Here is an 18,597-nt window from a genome sequence, read left to right as displayed (position 1 = left end):
GCCCAGTTTCTTCCTGCCAGTCAGCCAACTGGTTAACTTGGTGATATTTAAAGGGATCCTCAGCAGCAGGCAGTTAAGTCTCTAGTTGTTTTAGGCTGTTCATGGGCTTGGAGCTGTTGCTTTAGCTGCATTTTGATGGGGCAAAGTGACCTTTTACAGCTTTAGCACTTTCTTTGTACACGAGCTCCAGCCATTTGTTGCTTTTAAAATAGATGTTTTGCTGTGTCCACCTGTAGAGCGACAGGAAGAGGAGCAGCAAGCAAAGACAGCAAAGAATTGCAACTGCTGGCAAAAGAGGGTGAGAAAGGGCCAGGCACGAGAGGTCTCACAGCACACAGGTCATTGTCAGCAAGGTCTATTGACTCAACTCGAGTGTGGCGCAAAGTGGCTGGAACCTTCACTTCAACAAGTAAGTTCATCTTCTGTAGCAACTATTGGAGCCTCTCCGTTGGGCAAGCTCAGTACAACCTCTGGCTGTTGAGATAAGGCCCTCAGTTTTTAATTAACAAGGTTGTGTAATGCTGCATCAGATAACACTTGCAATGTCGGTCAATTTACATTGCTTTGCATGCAACGGATGCACTCTTCATCAAGAAGAGCAATTTTGTCAGCTTCCCTATGGAGGCAACTAAGCCAGAGGAGAAAACTCACAGCCTCCCCCAAAGTGTATTTTCCTAATAGTCCAGAGAATAATTGATTATAAACGACATTCTCAAGCTCCATATAAAGACCTTAGATTATTCATGAACAGGAAGTGCAGCCGGTGTCTAACTGCAGGCAGTAAATAATGAAGGCACGTGGTCCATTTCCTGGCAGTTTTCAGATGACTTTTTCCTAGCCCAGCCCACAATCTTCTCTTTCTTCCACCCATCCCATCGGGTCAAAAGATGGCTGCTTAGAGACACGGTTCTATGAACACCAGGCCCTTTCATTTCTATAAAGAACCTGTGCACAGAAGCTTTACAATGCTGCAATCAAAGGTCCTCCAGTAACAGCCTGAGAGGACCTTCAGAATCGGCCTAGTTTCCCTGCATTCCCTACAATGTTGCGTTGCAAGGGGGACAGCCCTTGTAGCCACATTCTGGAAAAGACATGGAGGAGCTAGTTGAGGAAAACAGGCATCCGAGGACAATGAGGAGGGCACGGGTCAGCAATGATGCCAACTTTGCATCAACAGCTAATCCATTACAGGTTCTGTTGAATTCTCCCTCTTTTCAATGCCTAAAACAGTCTCTTCAGTCTTCACAACCAACTCTTATACCAGCTGAAGAACTCCCAAAACAATGCAAAGGAAATGTAGTACAGCAGAGAACTATTCAGTAATGGTTCCTTTCAAATTGTTTTACAGTGACAATTGAAAACTAAACATGAACCTTGTGCAAGCCCCAGGGTTTTTGTGCTGCATTTTCTATTCTGACACTCCTAAGAGGTAATTCTGTGGTGGCAACAGCATGAAAGAAAAAAGATTTGAGGACATTTAAGGTGAGCAATCTCGGGGAGCTATGAACATAGAGGGACCAACTGCCAACTGCACACTATCGTATCTTGGAACAACCAATGCAATCTGGCTCCGCTGGTCATCTGGCACCAAAGTGGGCATCAGGGAAACATATTGGCATCTGAAAGAGGGCAGCATATGTCACTCTCATGGTCTCAATGCCACTTTCATTGGATTTCACCTCAGCACTCAGACTGCTCTGCAGAAGAACAGAGACCGGAACTGAGATGATGTTATCCAAAGTCTTCACCTTGCCTTGCAAGCTGGAGTAGAGCTAAGATGGCAACAGCCTGAGGTTCCATTGAACGTGCTAGAGCAATCGTCAGCATCTCCATCACTGTAGGCCCTGCTGCAATGGTCAGAGAGCTGACCAGGTGCTTCATGGTTGACTGTGTTGCCTCTATACCCCACACACTAAAGTTACAGCTGGACTCCCCGACTCTGCACAGGCTGTTTGGCAGGCAGCAAAAACATTTTATGGTTTGTCATACACAAACATTAATCCTCTTCAGTAAGGTGGACCCTGGAAATCATTACCCATCCCTTCTGCAGCAGGCTTTGGGAGCATGCTCATCCTGCAGCATTCTGGTTTCTGGATCATCATAGTCCCCATGCCCTTATTACTCCAATCTGGCGCTGGGTAAATCTCCCAGTTCAGAGTCCTCTACTTGGCCTTCTACATCATGCAAGGTGTCAGTCCTGAGCTGCTTCATGGCTATGTGTACTCTAAAGACTTTCTCTTCCTCTGAGCTGTGGGCACTATTTCTGCTGGACTTGGAAAGGGAAGAGAGAGACGGGGGCTAGCATTAAGACACAAGGATAAGCAGAGAGGCGTGTGTGAGGTGAAAGCAGGGCCACTTTGTCATGCGCAATATGTGAGGGAGGGATTTCATTGAGAAAAGAAAAAGAGAGAAAAATAATCAAACACTCTGCGGAACAGGTCCTCCAGTTTCCTGGCTTCAATACTCCCCATCTGCCTCCTGTCTGTGATATCCATGGCAGTCTTTCCCAATGGGGAGGGAAAGTCTCCTTTTTGTTCCTGCTCCCTGTCGATGTACATCAGTTTGTGGGTCAGTGAAAAGTTCTGAAGATATTGCTGTCAGAACAGAGTAGTGTTGCAGGAAAGATGGCAGAAGTGTGAAGAAGTGAGGGCCAAGGGGGAGATTGTGAAGACAGGGTCAGGTGCAGTGTGCCAGCAGTTGAAAGAAATTGAGGGGAGGTCTGTTGTGTGATTGGCACAAACAATTGGTTCATCTTCCCCCACCATGTTAGCTGATATCGTTAGCTGTCTTCCCTCCCTCTTCCAATCAAATCTGCCACTAAATTAACATGAACATTCAAATGATCAGACTGCTTATCTGACAGGGAGGAGAAATTTCCTCCAATTAAATATCAGCAAGAATGAAGCTATTGTCTTCGGTCCCCATTCCAAACTCCATTCCCTAACTCTCGAGTCCATTCCTCTATCAGACAACTATCTGAGACTAAATCAGACTGTTCACCACTTTAATGTTACATCTGAATCCAAGTGGAGCTCCCAATCACACATCTGCGTCACCCCTGATGCAAATGCGGGGGCGGCACAGTGGCACAGTGGTTAGCACTACTACCTCACAGTGCCAGGGACCCGGGTTCAATTCCCGGCTTGGGTCACTGTCTGTGTGGAATCTGCACGTTCTCCCCGAGCCTGCGTGGGTTTCCTCCAGGTGCTCCAGTTTCCTCCCACAGTCCGAAAGATATGCTGGTTAGGTGCATTGGCCATGCTAAATTCTCCCCCAGTATACCCGAACAGGCGCTGGAGTGTGGCGACTAGGGGATTTTCACAGGAACTTCATTGGAGTGTTAATGTAAGCCTACTTGTGACACTAATAAATAAACTTTAAATATAAACTGAGTCTATTTTCATCTCTGTAAAATTGCCTGACTTCACTCCTGCCTCAACTCATCAACCATTGAAATACTCAATCATGCTTTTGTTACCTCTAGACTTAACTATTCCAATGCACTCCTGCTGGTCTTCCCCATTCAACCTTCCATAAACTTAAGGTCATCCAAAACTCTTCTGCCTATCCTTGCTCACACTGAATCCCGTTGACCTTGTTATTGATTGTCATCCTTGTGCTCGTTGACTTACATTGGCTCCCGGTCAAACAGTGCGCTGATTTTAAAATGTTCATCCTTCTTTGAAAATTCCTCCTCAGCTTCACCCCTTCCTTTTTCTGTAATCCCCTCCAGCCATTAACCCTCCATATCCACATTCAGCTAATTCTGACCTCTTGAGCATCCACAACTTTAATTGCCCCACCAATCGTAACTGGCTTCAGCTGCCTTGATCCAAAGTTTTGGAATTCCTTCCCTAACCCTTCCACCTGTTTAAGCCACTCTTTAAAAGCTCCGTCTTTGACCACGTTATTGGTCATCTATCCTAACATTGTCTAATGTGGCTCAGTATCAAATTGTGTTTGGTAATACTCCTGAAAAGTATCTTGGGACATTTTACTGAGTTCATAGAATCATAGATTATCATAGAATCCTACAGTGCAGAAGGGCGGCACGGTAGCACAGTGGTTAGCACTGCTGCTTCACAGCTCCAGGGTCCCAGGTTCGATTCCCGGCTCAGGTCACTGTCTGTGTGGAGTTTGCACATTCTCCTCGTGTCTGCGTGGGTTTCCTCCGGGTGCTCCGGTTTCCTCCCACAGTCCAAAGATGTGCAGGTTAGGTTGATTGGCCAGGTTATAAATTGCCCCTTAGAGTCCTGGGATGCGTAGGTTAGAGGGATTAGCGGGTAAATATGTGGGGGTAGGGCCTGGGTGGGATTGTGGTCGGTGCAGACTCGATGGGCCGAATGGCCTCCTTCTGCACTGTAGGGTTTCTATGATTTCTAAGGAGGCCATTCAGCCCATTGAGTCTGCACCAACCACAATCCCACCCAGGCCCTATCCCCATAACCCCATGTATTTACGCTAGCTAGTCCTCCTGATAGTAAGGGGCAATTTAGCATGGTCAATCAACCTAACCCGCACACCTTTGGACTGTGGTAGGAAACCAGAGCACCCAGAGGAAACCCATGTAGACACGAGGAGAATGCGCAATCTCTGCACAGTAACCCGAGCCAGGACTCGAACCCAGGTCCTTGGCGCTGTGAGGCAGCAGTGCTAACCACTGTGTCACCGTGCTGCCCCAATGTTACTAAGCACTATATAAATACAGGCCATTGATGATGTTGTCAGAAGAGAGTGATGGGAGCTGGGAGAGGTAAGGATTGTGAATATTGAAGCAACAGGTAGCGTGGGCTAGGAGTGAGAGCCTGGGGAGACGATGGCCTAGTGGTATTATCACTGGACTATTTATCCAGAAACTTAGTTAATGTTCTGGGGACCCAGGTTCAAATCCCGCCATGGCAACTGGTGGAATTTGAATTCAATAAAAGAAATCTGGAATTACGAATCTACTGATGACCATGGAACCATTGCCGATTGTTAGAAAAACCCATCTGGTTCACTAATGTCCTTTAGGGAAGGAAATCTGCTATCCTTACCTGGCCTGGCCTACATGTGACTCCAATCCACAGCAATGTGGTTGGCTCTTAACTGCCCTCTGAACCAGGGCAACTAGGGATGGGCAATAAATGCTGGCCAGCCAGCGACGCCCATGTCCCACGAATAAATAAGTAGCAAAAAAGAAATGTGAGTAGGAATCATACCTTATCCATCCCCACTGGAATTAAATCCTGATAACCTCACACCAATACCTCCTGCATAGCAAGGCAAAATCAGGGGAGTCTTGTTGGCTTTGCCACTCCTCTCTTTCGAAATAGTGCCATGGGATCTCTTAATAGGCCATATGCCCATTCATGCTTTAAAACTGACTTTTGCTGATTACATTTCTGCCACCAGCTGTCATGCACGCGCGCGCGCGCGCACACACACAGACACACACACACACACACACACAGCCAGTTAACCATGTGAATCAGATATCCACTCCAATTTTGCAGATCTCTCATTAGCCATCATTGGACGCGTGTTTTCAATACCTCACCATTCTCATGCTGGTTCCCAGCAGTTTGCACTTTTCCGGTATCTCAGCCCATGTCTCAGATTCTTGTTATTTCCATATTAACAGCGTGTTCAATTTTAAAACCCTTTTTATCCCCTGATTTTTTGGTCTTTTGGGTTTAATGTTTGGCTGGTAAATAATTGCTTTAGAATAAGATGTCTCTTTGCCTTAAATGAACATACTCAGATTTGAGCAACTACCAACATTGTGAAAGCGATGGTAAAATAGCGATTAAACTGTTCAGTTGGCACGATTAGAATTTCACTGCACCCTCTCCTTTCCTTCTCCCTATGTACTCTATGAATGGTATGTTTATCTGTATAGCATGAAATAAACAAAACTTTTCACTGTATCCTAATAGATGTGACGATAATAAATCAAATCAAAGCTGTTGTGCAATAGTAGCAGCAACATTGATCAGCCTATTTTTATTCATGTATGAAGGAAATAGTAATTATATCGTTCAACTTACCTCACCTTGTGGATTGTTCTCCCTCTTTTCATCTACTTCTGAATAAGAAAATGGAAAAATAAAACGGTTGTGAAATGCAGACATACTCTTTTACAATCAACGCATTTTGTAATATTACATGCTTAACTCATATTTAATTTAATATAGATTCTACACTAATTACTGGAACTTCCTGATTATGCTGATATGACCATGGCCTGTGCAACGCAGATATCTGTGATAGGGCATCAGAAGAGGTTATTATGAGTGACACTTGGGTTAATGACTAGATTATTATATTCTGCTGCCTGTCAAAACTGACATATTTTTCACTTTGTAGCAAAATGAGATTTAGATTAATTGCATTAAGGTAGGTCAAAATTGAGGGGACAATTTTGAAAAGTTACCGTGACATTCAAATGATGGGAAAGTTTCTGATCTGCAATAATCTCATTCCTTCAATTTAGTGGACACAAAATTGTCAAGTTAAATGAAATTGAATTTGTAGGCTGTGGCAGGGTGATTTCTATTTCTATACACAGTCATCAGGTCACCGATAACCTATTCCAAAAGGCGTTGTGTGCTCCCACTTATCATCAGTAGCTGATTGATGAGTTGCAAGGCGGAGCTGATTTGCAGTCTCTGTTAGTTCTTAAAGGCATTCTCTTGCCTTAGCATTTGCCCACCTGTAACTATATTTTCTAGACATAGATGCATGATGTATTGTTTTTTAGGTATCTATGCAAAGCATGAAACACCATTATGAACTAACCCATCCCAGCCAGCTAATCAGATTGTTCAGTACAAAGCAGCTTTCTTGACTCTACTAAATATATGTAAATGAAATGCATGTTTCACACTATGAAGGACCATTAATAAAATTGAGATTAGTTTCACTTTTGAAAAACAATTATTGAACACTAAATAGCCAACAAGTAATTATTCAGGATGATTCATTAAATTGCACATTAATTGCACATCAGAACCCATAAAAATGCAAGGCCAAAGTTGAAATCTAAATCAAGATCATTCACTAAAATCAGCCAAGAGAAACAAGGGATGATTTTTTATGATGGTGAGCGGTGCGATGTGTGGAAGGGTGGGGGCGTACTGCCCATGTTAAATAACCACGCCATGTTAGAATAGCCAGTCGCAAACTCTATAAGGGATAATTTTCTGAGGGCACCCTGAACAAGGTAAGAGTGGGACTTCTGCCCCTCAGGAACAGGAAGTCCTGTCCTCAAGAACTGCCAACAGGCCTCATCGACTGGCAGCCGAGTAGTCCCAGCAGTGCCAGAACACAGTTTGTGACCACTGTTGAGAGCACAAGTCCTGAGGAGATCAATGAATGCCAGAATGCAAGGTAAGTTTGGGCTTTTTGGCCAGGGAGGGATCCGGAACCATAGCAAAAGGATGAGGGGGCTGGAGGGTTGGGGGGATTGGGGGTCAGGTTCTAGAGACTGGTGGGGGCAGGGCGGGCTGATGGCCACAGGTGATTCCCCCCAAAGCAGATATCCCCCTTGCCTTTCACCTTTTATCCTGAGTTGGGAAATGGCAGGCTGATTAATTTACTTCCCCAACCCAATGCGTTATGGTGACAGAGGAGGAAAGAGGTCCTTAAGTGATCTTTAATTGGTGACTTAAGGGTGTCAATAGTCCTAAGGATAGACAGGATGGCTGACGCCTTAAACCCTATTGTAATATGCTGGACAGCTCGGACGGTGTACAGGAAGGTGGTGGGCTAGTCCTCCATTTTATTTTAAAACAGTCCCAACTTCTCCAATCTACATAGCTACAGTTCTTTGTTCCTGGAATTATTCTTGTGAATCTCTTCTGCAGGTTCTTCAATACCTTCACATCCTTCTCAGGTATGGCGTCCAGAATTGAATGCAGTATTCAAGAAGAGGCCTTTCAATATCTACCAGACGGCATGGTGGCACAGTGGGGGGTTAGCACTGCTGCCTCACAGCGCCAGGGACCCGGGTTTGATTCCCGTCTTGGGTGACTGTGTGGAGTTTGCACATTCTCCTCTGGGTGCTCCAATTTCCTCCCACAGTCCAAAGATGTGCAGGTTACGTGGATTGGCCATGTTAAATTGTACCTTCGTGTCTCAGATTGTAGAAATTAGTGGGGTAAATATGTGGGATTATAGGAATGGGGTGGGCCTGGGGAGATGTCTGTTGGGGACCCAGTGCAGACTCGATAGGCTGAATGGCCTCCTTCAGCACTGTAGGGATTCTACGATTCTCTATGAGACCCTGTAAAGCCCACTCAGAATCATATACATTTCAATAGATCCACCTTTCACTCTTCTGAACTTGAATGAGTAAAGGCCCAACCTGCTCAACTTTACCTTATAAGATAATCCATTCATCCGAGGAATCACTCTAGTGAACCTTCTCTGGTCTCCATCTAATGCAAGTATAACCTTCTTAAATAAGGAGTTCAAAACCTTACACAGTACTCTAGGTACAGGCTCATCAATGCCCTGTACAGCTGTCGCAAGACTTCTCAATTTTTATTCCCTATCCTCCTTGCAATAGGACAACATTATTTTTGTCTTGCTGATTACTTGCTGTACCTGCACATTGACTTTTTGTGATTTGTGTCCAAAGACATCCAGATACCTCTTCACTGCAGCATTCTACAATCTCTGTCCCTTTAAATAATTATCTGCTTTTTCATTCTTCCAAAATGGACAATCTCACATTTTCCCACATTATACGTCATCTTCATAGATCATAGAATCCCTACAGTGCAGAAGGAGGCCATTCGGCCCATCGAGTCTGCACCTACCACAATCCCACCCAGGCCCTACTCCCACATATTTTACCCGCTAATCCCTCTAACCTACGCATCTCAGGACTCTAAGGGGCAATTTTTAAGCTGGCCAATCAACCTAACCCGCACATCTTTGGACTGTGGGAGGAAACCGGAGCACCCGGAGAGAACCCACGTTAAACCCATTAATCTTCTGTTTGCCCACTCACTTAACCTATCTATATTCTTTTGCAGGTTCTGTATCCTCTGCACAACTTGCTTTCCTGGATATCTTTGCATCATCAGCAAATTTAGCCACAATGCATTTGGTCCTTTTCCAAATCATTAATATAGATTGCAAATAGTTGAGGCCCCAGTTCTGATCCCTATGGCACTGCACCAATTGAGGGGAAGATACGCTGGTTGGCATAGGCGTTGATTTTAACTCAAGGTGGCATTAGTGGTGGGGTGAGGTGTATACCATAATTTGAGCAGCTCTAAATGCACAGCAGTGCTCCCCAGTCCTAGATAGTGCATCCGAGAGCTCACCTAAATTATTTATTCATTGTTGTTCAATCAGGCAAATAGGGGGCCTAATCCAAAGCCGCTATTAGTGTTGCTATATAAATTAGGTGGAAATGCATGAGAGACGTGCCTTCCTTTCAAAAGGATAAGATTCATCTTCACCCTGCCTCTTTCCCCAGAAAAATTGGCAGTGCAGGAACACATTGCGTAAAATAAAATGTCCGCTGGAATTTTACCGCCCTGCCCGCCATGGGGATTGGAGCAGGTGAGGGGTGGGCAATGGGGAGGTCCATTGACCTCAGACAGAATTTTACGGTTTCGGGATGAGAGAGGCCATAAAATCCCACCCATCATCTCCACTTCAATATCTTGATCAAATATATGACGATCAAGTTTGTTACAGAAAGATGTTAAAGAATATATGTATAATTATCTCATTAACCTTATCTCTGACCTTCAGTAGAAAACATTGGCTGTGTGGAGTTTGCACGTTCTCCCCGCGTCTGCATGGGTTTCCTCCGGGTGCTCCGGTTTCCTCCCACTGTTCAAAGATGTGCGGGTTAGGTTGATTGGCCATGCTAAATTGACCCTAGTGTCGGGGCATTAGCAGAGTAAATATGTGGGGTTACGGGAATAGGGCCTGGGTCGGATTGTGGTCGGTGCAGACTCGATGGGCCAAATGGTCTTCTTCTGCACAGTAAGGATGCTATGATTCTATGAATTCGCCGGCCGTTCATGCCAGTGGGATTCTCTGGTCCTACACCCCTCCCACAGGTTTCCCAGTGGTGTGAGGTGACATCAATGGGAAATGCCATTGACAGTGGTGGGAACCAGAGAATCCCGTGAATTGCATGCCGCCTCCCACTGCCAGGGAACACATGGCTGGGAAGCCAGAGAATCTCACCCAATGTCTACAACAGTTGCTTGGTTCAAAGCAGACTTGTCAATTTTCATTCCTGAACCAAGTTAACATTTCGGTATATCCCCAAAATTACATATACAATTACAAATACTGAAGGAGTCTGTGTCTGTATGCAGCAAGACTTGAACAACATGCAGGTTAGGGCTTATAAGCAGCAAGTAAAATTCACACCACACAAGTGCCAGGCAATGAGCATCTCCAGCATGAAAGAATCCAATCATCTCCCCTTGACATTTAGTAGCATTACCAGCACAGAATCCCCCACTATCGACATCTTTTTGGCTGACCATTGACATAAAACTGAACTGAACTAGCCATATAAATACTATGGCAACAAGAGCAGTCATGATGTGGAGATGCCGGCGTTGGACTGGGGTAAACACAGTAAGAAGTTTAACAACACCAGGTTAAAGTCCAACAGGTTTATTTGGTAGCAAAAGCCACACAAGCTTTCGAGGCTCTGAGCCCCTTCTTCAGGTGAGTGGGAATTCTGTTCACAAACAGAACTTATAAGACACAGACTCAATTTACATGAATAATGGTTGGAATGCGAATACTTACAACTAATCCAGTCTTTAAGAAACAAAACAATGGGAGTGGAGAGAGCATCAAGACAGGCTAAAAAGATGTGTATTGTCTCCAGACAAGACAGCCAGTGAAACTCTGCAGGTCCACGCAACTGTGGGAGTTACAAATAGTGTGACATAAATTCTGATTCTAGGATCGCATGATAAAGACTCAGGAGGAAAAAAGCAGAAATATTTATGTGAAATAGTGTGACATAAACCCAATATCCCGGTTGAGGCCGTCCTTGTGTGTGCGGAACCTGGCTATCAGTTTCTGCTCAGCGACTCTGCGCTGTCGTGTGTCGCGAAGGCCGCCTTGGAGAACGCTTACCCGAATATCAGAGGCCGAATGCCCGTGACCGCTGAAGTGCTCCCCAACAGGAAGAGAACAGTCTTGCCTGGTGATTGTCGAGCGGTGTTCATTCATCCGTTGTCGCAGCGTCTGCATAGTTTCCCCAATGTACCATGCCTCGGGACATCCTTTCTTGCAGCGTATCAGGTAGACAACGTTGGCCGAGTTGCAAGAGTATGTACCGTGTACCTGGTGGATGGTGTTCTCACGTGAGATGATGGCATCTGTGTCGATGATCCGGCACGTCTTGCAGAGGTTGCTGTGGCAGGGTTGTGTGGTGTCTTGGTCACTGTTCTCTTGAAGGCTGGGTAGTTTGCTGCGGACAATGGTCTGTTTGAGGTTGTGCGGTTGTTTGAAGGCAAGAAGTGGGGGTGTGGGGATGGCCTTGGCGAGATGTTCGTCTTCATCAATGACATGTTGAAGGCTCCGGAGGAGATGCCGTAGCTTCTCCGCTCCGGGGAAGTACTGGACAACGAAGGGTACTCTGTCCACTGTGTCCCGTGTTTGTCTTCTGAGGAGGTCGGTGCGGTTTTTCGCTGTGGCGCGTTGGAACTGTTGATCAATGAGTCTAGCGCCATATCCTGTTCTTATGAGGGCATCTTTCAGCGTCTGGAGGTGTCTGTTGCGATCCTCCTCATCCGAGCAGATCCTGTGTATACGGAGGGCTTGTCCGTAGGGGATGGCTTCTTTAACGTGTTTAGGGTGGAAGCTGGAGAAGTGGAGCATCGTGAGGTTATCCGTGGGCTTGCGGTACAGTGAGGTGCTGAGGTGACCGTCCTTAATGGAGATGCGCGTGTCCAAGAATGCAACCGATTCCGGAGAGTAGTCTATGGTGAGCCTGATGGTGGGATGGAACTTGTTGATGTCATCATAGAGTTGTTTCAGTGATTGTTCACCATGAGTCCAAAGGAAGAAAATGTCATCGATGTATCTAGTGTATAGCACCGGTTGAAGGTCCCGTGCGGTGAAGAAGTCTTGTTCGAACCTGTGCATGAAGATGTTGGCATATTGAGGTGCAAATTTGGTCCCCATGGCTGTTCCGTGTGTCTGGATGAAGAACTGGTTGTTGAAGGTGAAGATATTGTGGTCCAGGATGAAGCGGATGAGATGTAAAATTGCATCTGGAAACTGGCAGTTGTTGGCGCTGAGCACTGAGGCCGTTGCAGCAATGCCATCGTCATGGGGGATGCTGGTGTAGAGTGCTGACTGTTCTCTTCCTGTTGGGGAGCACTTCAGCGGTCACGGGCATTCGGCCTCTGATATTCGGGTAAGCGTTCTCCAAGGCGGCCTTCGCGACACACGACAGCGCAGAGTCGCTGAGCAGAAACTGATAGCCAGGTTCCGCACACACAAGGACGGCCTCAACCGGGATATTGGGTTTATGTCACACTATTTCACATAAATATTTCTGCTTTTTTCCTCCTGAGTCTTTATCATGCGATCCTAGAATCAGAATTTATGTCACACTATTTGTAACTCCCACAGTTGCGTGGACCTGCAGAGTTTCACTGGCTGTCTTGTCTGGAGACAATACACATCTTTTTAGCCTGTCTTGATGCTCTCTCCACTCCCATTGTTTTGTTTCTTAAAGACTGGATTAGTTGTAAGTATTCGCATTCCAACCATTATTCATGTAAATTGAGTCTGTGTCTTATAAGTTCTGTTTGTGAACAGAATTCCCACTCACCTGAAGAAGGGGCTCAGAGCCTCGAAAGCTTGTGTGGCTTTTGCTACCAAATAAACCTGTTGGACTTTAACCTGGTGTTGTTAAACTTCTTAACAAGAGCAGACCAGAGGCTAGGAATTTTGTGGCAGGTAACTCATACCCTGACTCCCCAAAGCCTAACTATCATTTACAAGGCACAAGTCAGGAGTGCGATGGAATACTCTCCACTTGCCCGGATGAGTGCAGCTCCAGCAACACTCAGGAAGTTCAACATCCTCCAGGACAAAACAGACCACTAAATTGGTACTCCATCCACCACCTTCAACAGTCATTCCCTCCATCGCTGACACACGGTGGTAGCAGTTAGTACCATCTGCAAGATTCACTGCAGCAACTCACTGAGGGTCCTTCAACAGCACATTCCAAACCCACAATCTCTAACACCTGGAAGGGCATGGATAGCAGACATAAGGGAGCATCTTCACCTTCAAGTTCCCCTCTAAAACACGCCATCCTGACTTGGAACTATACTGCCGTTCCTTCACTGTTGCTGAGTCAAAATCCTGGAACTCGATTTCTAACAGTACTCTGGGTGTTCCTACAGTGCATGGACTGCATTGGTTCAAGAAGAAGGCTCAGCACCTCCTTCTCAAGAGCAATTAGTGATGGGCAATAAATGATGATCTAGCTAACGAAGGCTGCATCCCATGAACCAACCAAAAAAATCATTAGATTTGGATATTTAAGTAATAGCATTGATAAAAATACTATCATTGTACTAAAGCGGGTGTATAATTGTTTCAATTGTGGACTATTAGGTATACTTTCCAGTTAATGAGAAAGTACAGCAATTGCTGTTATAACATTTTCCTAGTTATTTCAACCAATTTTCTTTTTTTAAAAAAGATGGTAAGCATAGAAGGAACCAAAAATAACATAATGTAAGGAAAGTGACTGAAGAAGAAACTGTCAACAGGTATATTGAACATTTCATTGAAATTGTTATAGAATCCCTACAGTGCCTAAAAGCACATTCGGCCCATCGAGTCTGCACTGCCCCTCTTACCAATACCGAGTATCGTACCCAGGCCCTCTCCCCCGCCCTCTCCCTGTAACTCTACAAATTTCCCATGGCTAATCCATCTAACCTACACATCTTGAGGCACAAAGGGTCAATTTAGCATGGTCAATCCTAACCTGCACATCCTTAGATTGTGGGAGGAAACCAGGGCACCCGGAGGAAACCCACGTAGACGGGGAAAATGTGCAAACTCACAGTCACCCGGGTCCCTGGAGCTGTAAAGTAGCAGTGCTAACCACTGCGCCACCGTACCGCCCCATCAAAGAATCATTTAACTCAATTTTAAGCTCAACCTCAGCATGGAGGTGAAAACCCAGGTAAGAAGTTAGAGTACAGCTAGAAATATTTATTGCCAAATGCAAAGATGAACGAAGGTACATAGCTCCAGAATTACTTGTTCTTCTTAACGTGGATCTTTGGTGGAGCCGTAAGGAAAACCAAAAAATGAAATAGATTTCTGTGAAATGCGCTGAGTTGCCTTGCTATATATTCAGGCAAACTACTCAATCAGCATGTAGATCAAGCAACATTTATTTCACCAAAAGTTTTGAAGCTTCAATTACAGCCTCAAAGAAATCTCTTCAGGTTTATTTCTTTTTTTTCTAACTGTTGTCAAATCAAGCGATGTTGAAGTCAATTTCTGCTTTACAAGCCATCAAATAAAGTTCAGGAGTGATCCAGCTAAAACGTCAGACAACGTTTTTTAATGCATCGAACGACAATGTCCAAAAGCACTAAGGCTTCAGCAACGTCTTAATAGAAAATGGAAACACAAACTTTGTGCCAATGATCTGCTGTGATAATGGTATGATACATTAGAAAAAATGCTTACATTTATATAACCGCTTTCGGGACCTCAGGATGTCCCAAATCATCTTACAAACAGTGAAATACTTTTGAAATGTCGTCACTATTCTAACATAGGAAACACAGCAAATACTACAAGTTCCTAAAAACAGATGATGGCCAAATAATTCCATGTTTTGATGTTGATTGAGGGATAAGTATTTGCCAGGGTACCAAGGATAATTTTCCTGCTATTCTTCAAAATAGTGCCATAGGATCTCTAACATCCATCTAGACAAGACCTTGGTCTAACATCTCAGTCCAAAAGATGCTCTTCATTTTAGCTCCTAAAACAGCTCTGATATGTGCTGAATTCCATCAAGTTCCAGTTAGACTCCGAGTCAAGTCTTGATTGCTGCAGATGAAGCTTCTTCTATGTATATATGTTTCTGTAGTATTGTGTGAGACAATGAAATGATAATGAATCAAAAGATTCAACCGGAAAATATGACTGCATTTTATTACATTGTGTAGGGTGCAGCAATCAACTATCATATACACAGACTTGTGGAAACCAATGGTTGCTTTCAGATCCATCCAGGCTAAAGTGAATCTTCAGCTTCCCACTGCTTGCCTGGTTTCAGCTCTCATGGTCAGGTGTCTTTGATTGTCTCTCCTGGGAATCATGGTCTAGGTTCCTAATGGGTGTCATCAACCCAATGTTCAAAGGGTAGCCAAGGTTTCTAAGGGGCTAACTGATAGCACTGCTTCAAGGTGTAAAGAATTTAGAGAGGCTTTATTGACTGGTTCAAGATGAAGTTATCCCCGTGAATCATGTTGATTTTTTTTGTGGTTGGACATAAGCTACACTTCGATGGAGTGAAAGGCCTTGCAATTGACCAAGATGCAGGGTGGTCTGGGAATACCTTGATTTCCACATGTGTGCGGTCAATGATTCTGTTACTACCAGGAGTCAGCTATAGGGGTAACTAGCTGATTCCTGTACATTCAAACTGGTCTCACTGGTTTCAAAGTTCACAGAACTCTGGCCCTGGGAAACATGACAAGAGTCACCTTGAGGGATGTATTTGTGGGCAGCAGATTACAAAATTCTGCAACTATCTCTTGTAGATTACTGGAAGGAGACAGAGATATAAAATATTGAGGGCAGTTGTGGCTTTAATAATCACTGACAAACGCTGCCTATTCAGTCCATTAAGAAGTCTCACAACACCAGGTTAAAGTCCAATAGGTTTATTTGGTAGCACAAGCTTTCGGAGTGTCGCTCCTAAGAAGGACTTTAACCTGGTGTTGTGAGACTTCTTACTGTGCTTACACCAGTCCAAAGCCGGCATTTCCATATCATATTCAGTCCATTTCACAGGAGGCCTTCTTCCAGGAGACTGCAAAGGTCAGTGGCCATGTGGTACAATACCCGGAACCCCCTGAGGTACTGGTGCTCAGACATTTAGAAGAAACACAGCCTCTGATTTAACGTTTTAAATTTCCTTTCTGCTTTGTTTTTTTGTTATGCGTGGTTTCCTTCTTTTAGGGGGCTGCCCTTCTTGCTTTGTCCCTGATTTTGTTTAATTTAGTTTATTTGGTTGGCATCAAAAGAAATGCCTCTGTTTGGGAATGTTGACTCCTGTGAGCTGGAGCTCTGTGCTCATCCCCTCTGCCCGGTGGGAATGGCTTGTGAATGAGGAGAAAGATGTTGCTGCTCCTGCTGCTGGTGTTGCTGCTGCTACTGTTCATCTCAGTCCTCAGCTGAGATCCAAGAGAAATCCTACCTTCTTTAAGCTGATCTTTCTCTGCACCCTAGCTATGATTGTAACATTACATTCTGTACTCTCTCGTTTTCTTCTCTATATCCGGTATGCTTTATCTGTATAACGCGCAAGAAACAATACTTTTCACTGTATGTTAATACATGTGACAATAATAAATCAAATCAAATCAAAGAGAAAGCTCCATTAAGAGGTACACGTATTACACAGATGTTTGACAGATGGAAAGTGCAGATCAAGTGTGCAAAATTCCAAAGGACTAGAAATGACCTCCTGCTGTAAGAAAAAAAATCTTTCACTGAGACAAGGAGGCAGGTGTAAGTTTTGAGCACTTGTAAAACTTTGTGTCTGCTGTTTGTTCAGCCCTCTTAATTCCTGCCAACCTTTCACCTTGTTTTCACTGGTCAGCTCCAGCAAGCCTGTGAAATCTGTGCACACAGATACAAATTTAAAAATCAAAGATAAAACAGCTGTTAATTGCCTTTCTACACATTACAGTTGTCAATGAGCCTCACCTGAAGGGGTTCCCTGTGCAAAGCTAAACATGTTGAAGTTAAAGGCGGAAGTGAGCGGGTTGTTGTTGACTTTCCAACACGCTGTCAATATTAACCCTTCTAAGCAGCCACCTGCTGTCAAACCTACTCATCCTCTCAGAATAAAATTGTACCCCCCTTACCCCGGCCCCTAGAGGGTGAGTTGAACCCATGACCCTTTGAGTCAGAGGTGAGACTGCTACCAGCTGAGCCATGGCTGATGCATTGTTAGCCAATTGACATGCAGTAATGGAAAAGGCTGAAACTTCATCTATCTTAGTTCAACCTATTCAAATCATTCGCTAATCATCTTCAAATTATTTTCTGAAAACAAGAACATCAACAAGAAACTCAAAATCAAAGCAGTGGAACTTTTTCACCTCCTCCGGTCTTTCCTCACTCATATAATTTACAGACTTTTAAACTTCGAGCTAGGCATTACCTGACTGCTCTTTCCGGATTTGAATTGTCTGCACCTTGTCTATTTTCCAGATTGGTGGTGTTTTGCACTGTGAGTTTTGTCTCTTTTGCCCAAGTTTCTCAATGGAATACAAATTAGAAAAGTCCTGCCCAGTCTTCACCACCAGTAGAAATGATATTACATTAGGGTTGTTCTTAGAAAAACAGTTTGCAGATCTACTCGGCAACCCAGTAAGAACAAACTGAAATTCAAAGACTCATAAAACAGGAAGGATACAGAGGCATGACCTTCTAATGAACACACAAATATGATTTTTGATTATTTAGCAATCTAGCAGGCAAATAAAGTTGTTCAACATGTAATTCAGTTTTAAATATTGGCAAAAGGAGCAGGCAATTCAGCAAGGAGAACAGTCTGCTCAGTAGAATAATCCTTTAATTTGGGGGTAGAAGTTGACAGGAAAACATTTTTGTGATATTCTGTTTGCAAGTTCCAGACACTACAGCATATAACAGAAGTCTCAGATTCAGCGTCAATGCTAAACAGGGCATTTCCTTGGCAGTTTTGTTAAAAAAAAAATTAAATATGTTGACAAATAATTTGGGGGAAACAATATCTGCAGATTTCTGTAAACAAAATTATTGCATTATGTTCGATATCAAAACACTTAGGGCCTGATTTTACCATTTTCATTCTAAGTGCTGAATCTGGGCGCAATTCAGATCCGACTTGGAAACCTGCTTTCAGGCGTCCCCCATATGCACTTAGCCTGAAAAAAAAATCACGAGTCCAAATTGCGCTGTGGGCGGGGCTTAGCGCGGCCGAATCGATCGGAGCTCTGAACTGCGCAGGGCAGTTAGAAAAAAATTTGAAAAAGCGCGCCCGTGTCTGATCGCTCCCAGGCCGCAAAAAGCGGAGAAAGTGGCCCAGAAGCGAAACATGGGAGCGATGACCCCCACAGACATCACTGTCCCCCTTATCCACCCACCACCCTGCTACCCAGACTGATCGCGACTCCCTGCCCCCTCCCCCCCCCCCCCCCCCCCCCCCCCCACTGATCGCCTGCAGAGTGGCAGACGCCACTGCCCGCCCCACCAGAGATCCATCTGGCCTCCCCCTCCCACCCAACCAGTGAGCGATCAGGCCTCCCCTCCCCACCAGAGAATGATCTGGTCTCCCTCCCCCACCCC

The 18,597-nt window shown here is 44.6% G+C and overlaps 1 protein-coding gene across 3 annotated transcripts in view; it reads right to left on the bottom strand.

The window, feature by feature from the left end:
* ppp1r1c (protein phosphatase 1, regulatory (inhibitor) subunit 1C) overlaps positions 1-18,597 on the bottom strand; it is a 113,575-nt gene that overhangs the window by 56,772 nt on the left and 38,206 nt on the right. For all 3 annotated transcript variants that reach the window (XM_078228520.1, XM_078228522.1, XM_078228521.1), the window contains exon 3: positions 6,030-6,067. In XM_078228520.1, the coding sequence (XP_078084646.1) occupies positions 6,030-6,067 (38 nt within the window). The remainder of the gene's footprint in view (positions 1-6,029; positions 6,068-18,597) is intronic.

The sequence above is a fragment of the Mustelus asterias genome, chromosome 14 (genome assembly GCF_964213995.1).
Source record: "Mustelus asterias chromosome 14, sMusAst1.hap1.1, whole genome shotgun sequence".
In the NCBI taxonomy this organism is placed as follows: Eukaryota; Metazoa; Chordata; class Chondrichthyes; order Carcharhiniformes; family Triakidae; genus Mustelus; species Mustelus asterias.
Note: the sequence above shows the minus strand (reverse complement) of the source record. Positions and strands in the feature narration are given on the sequence as shown.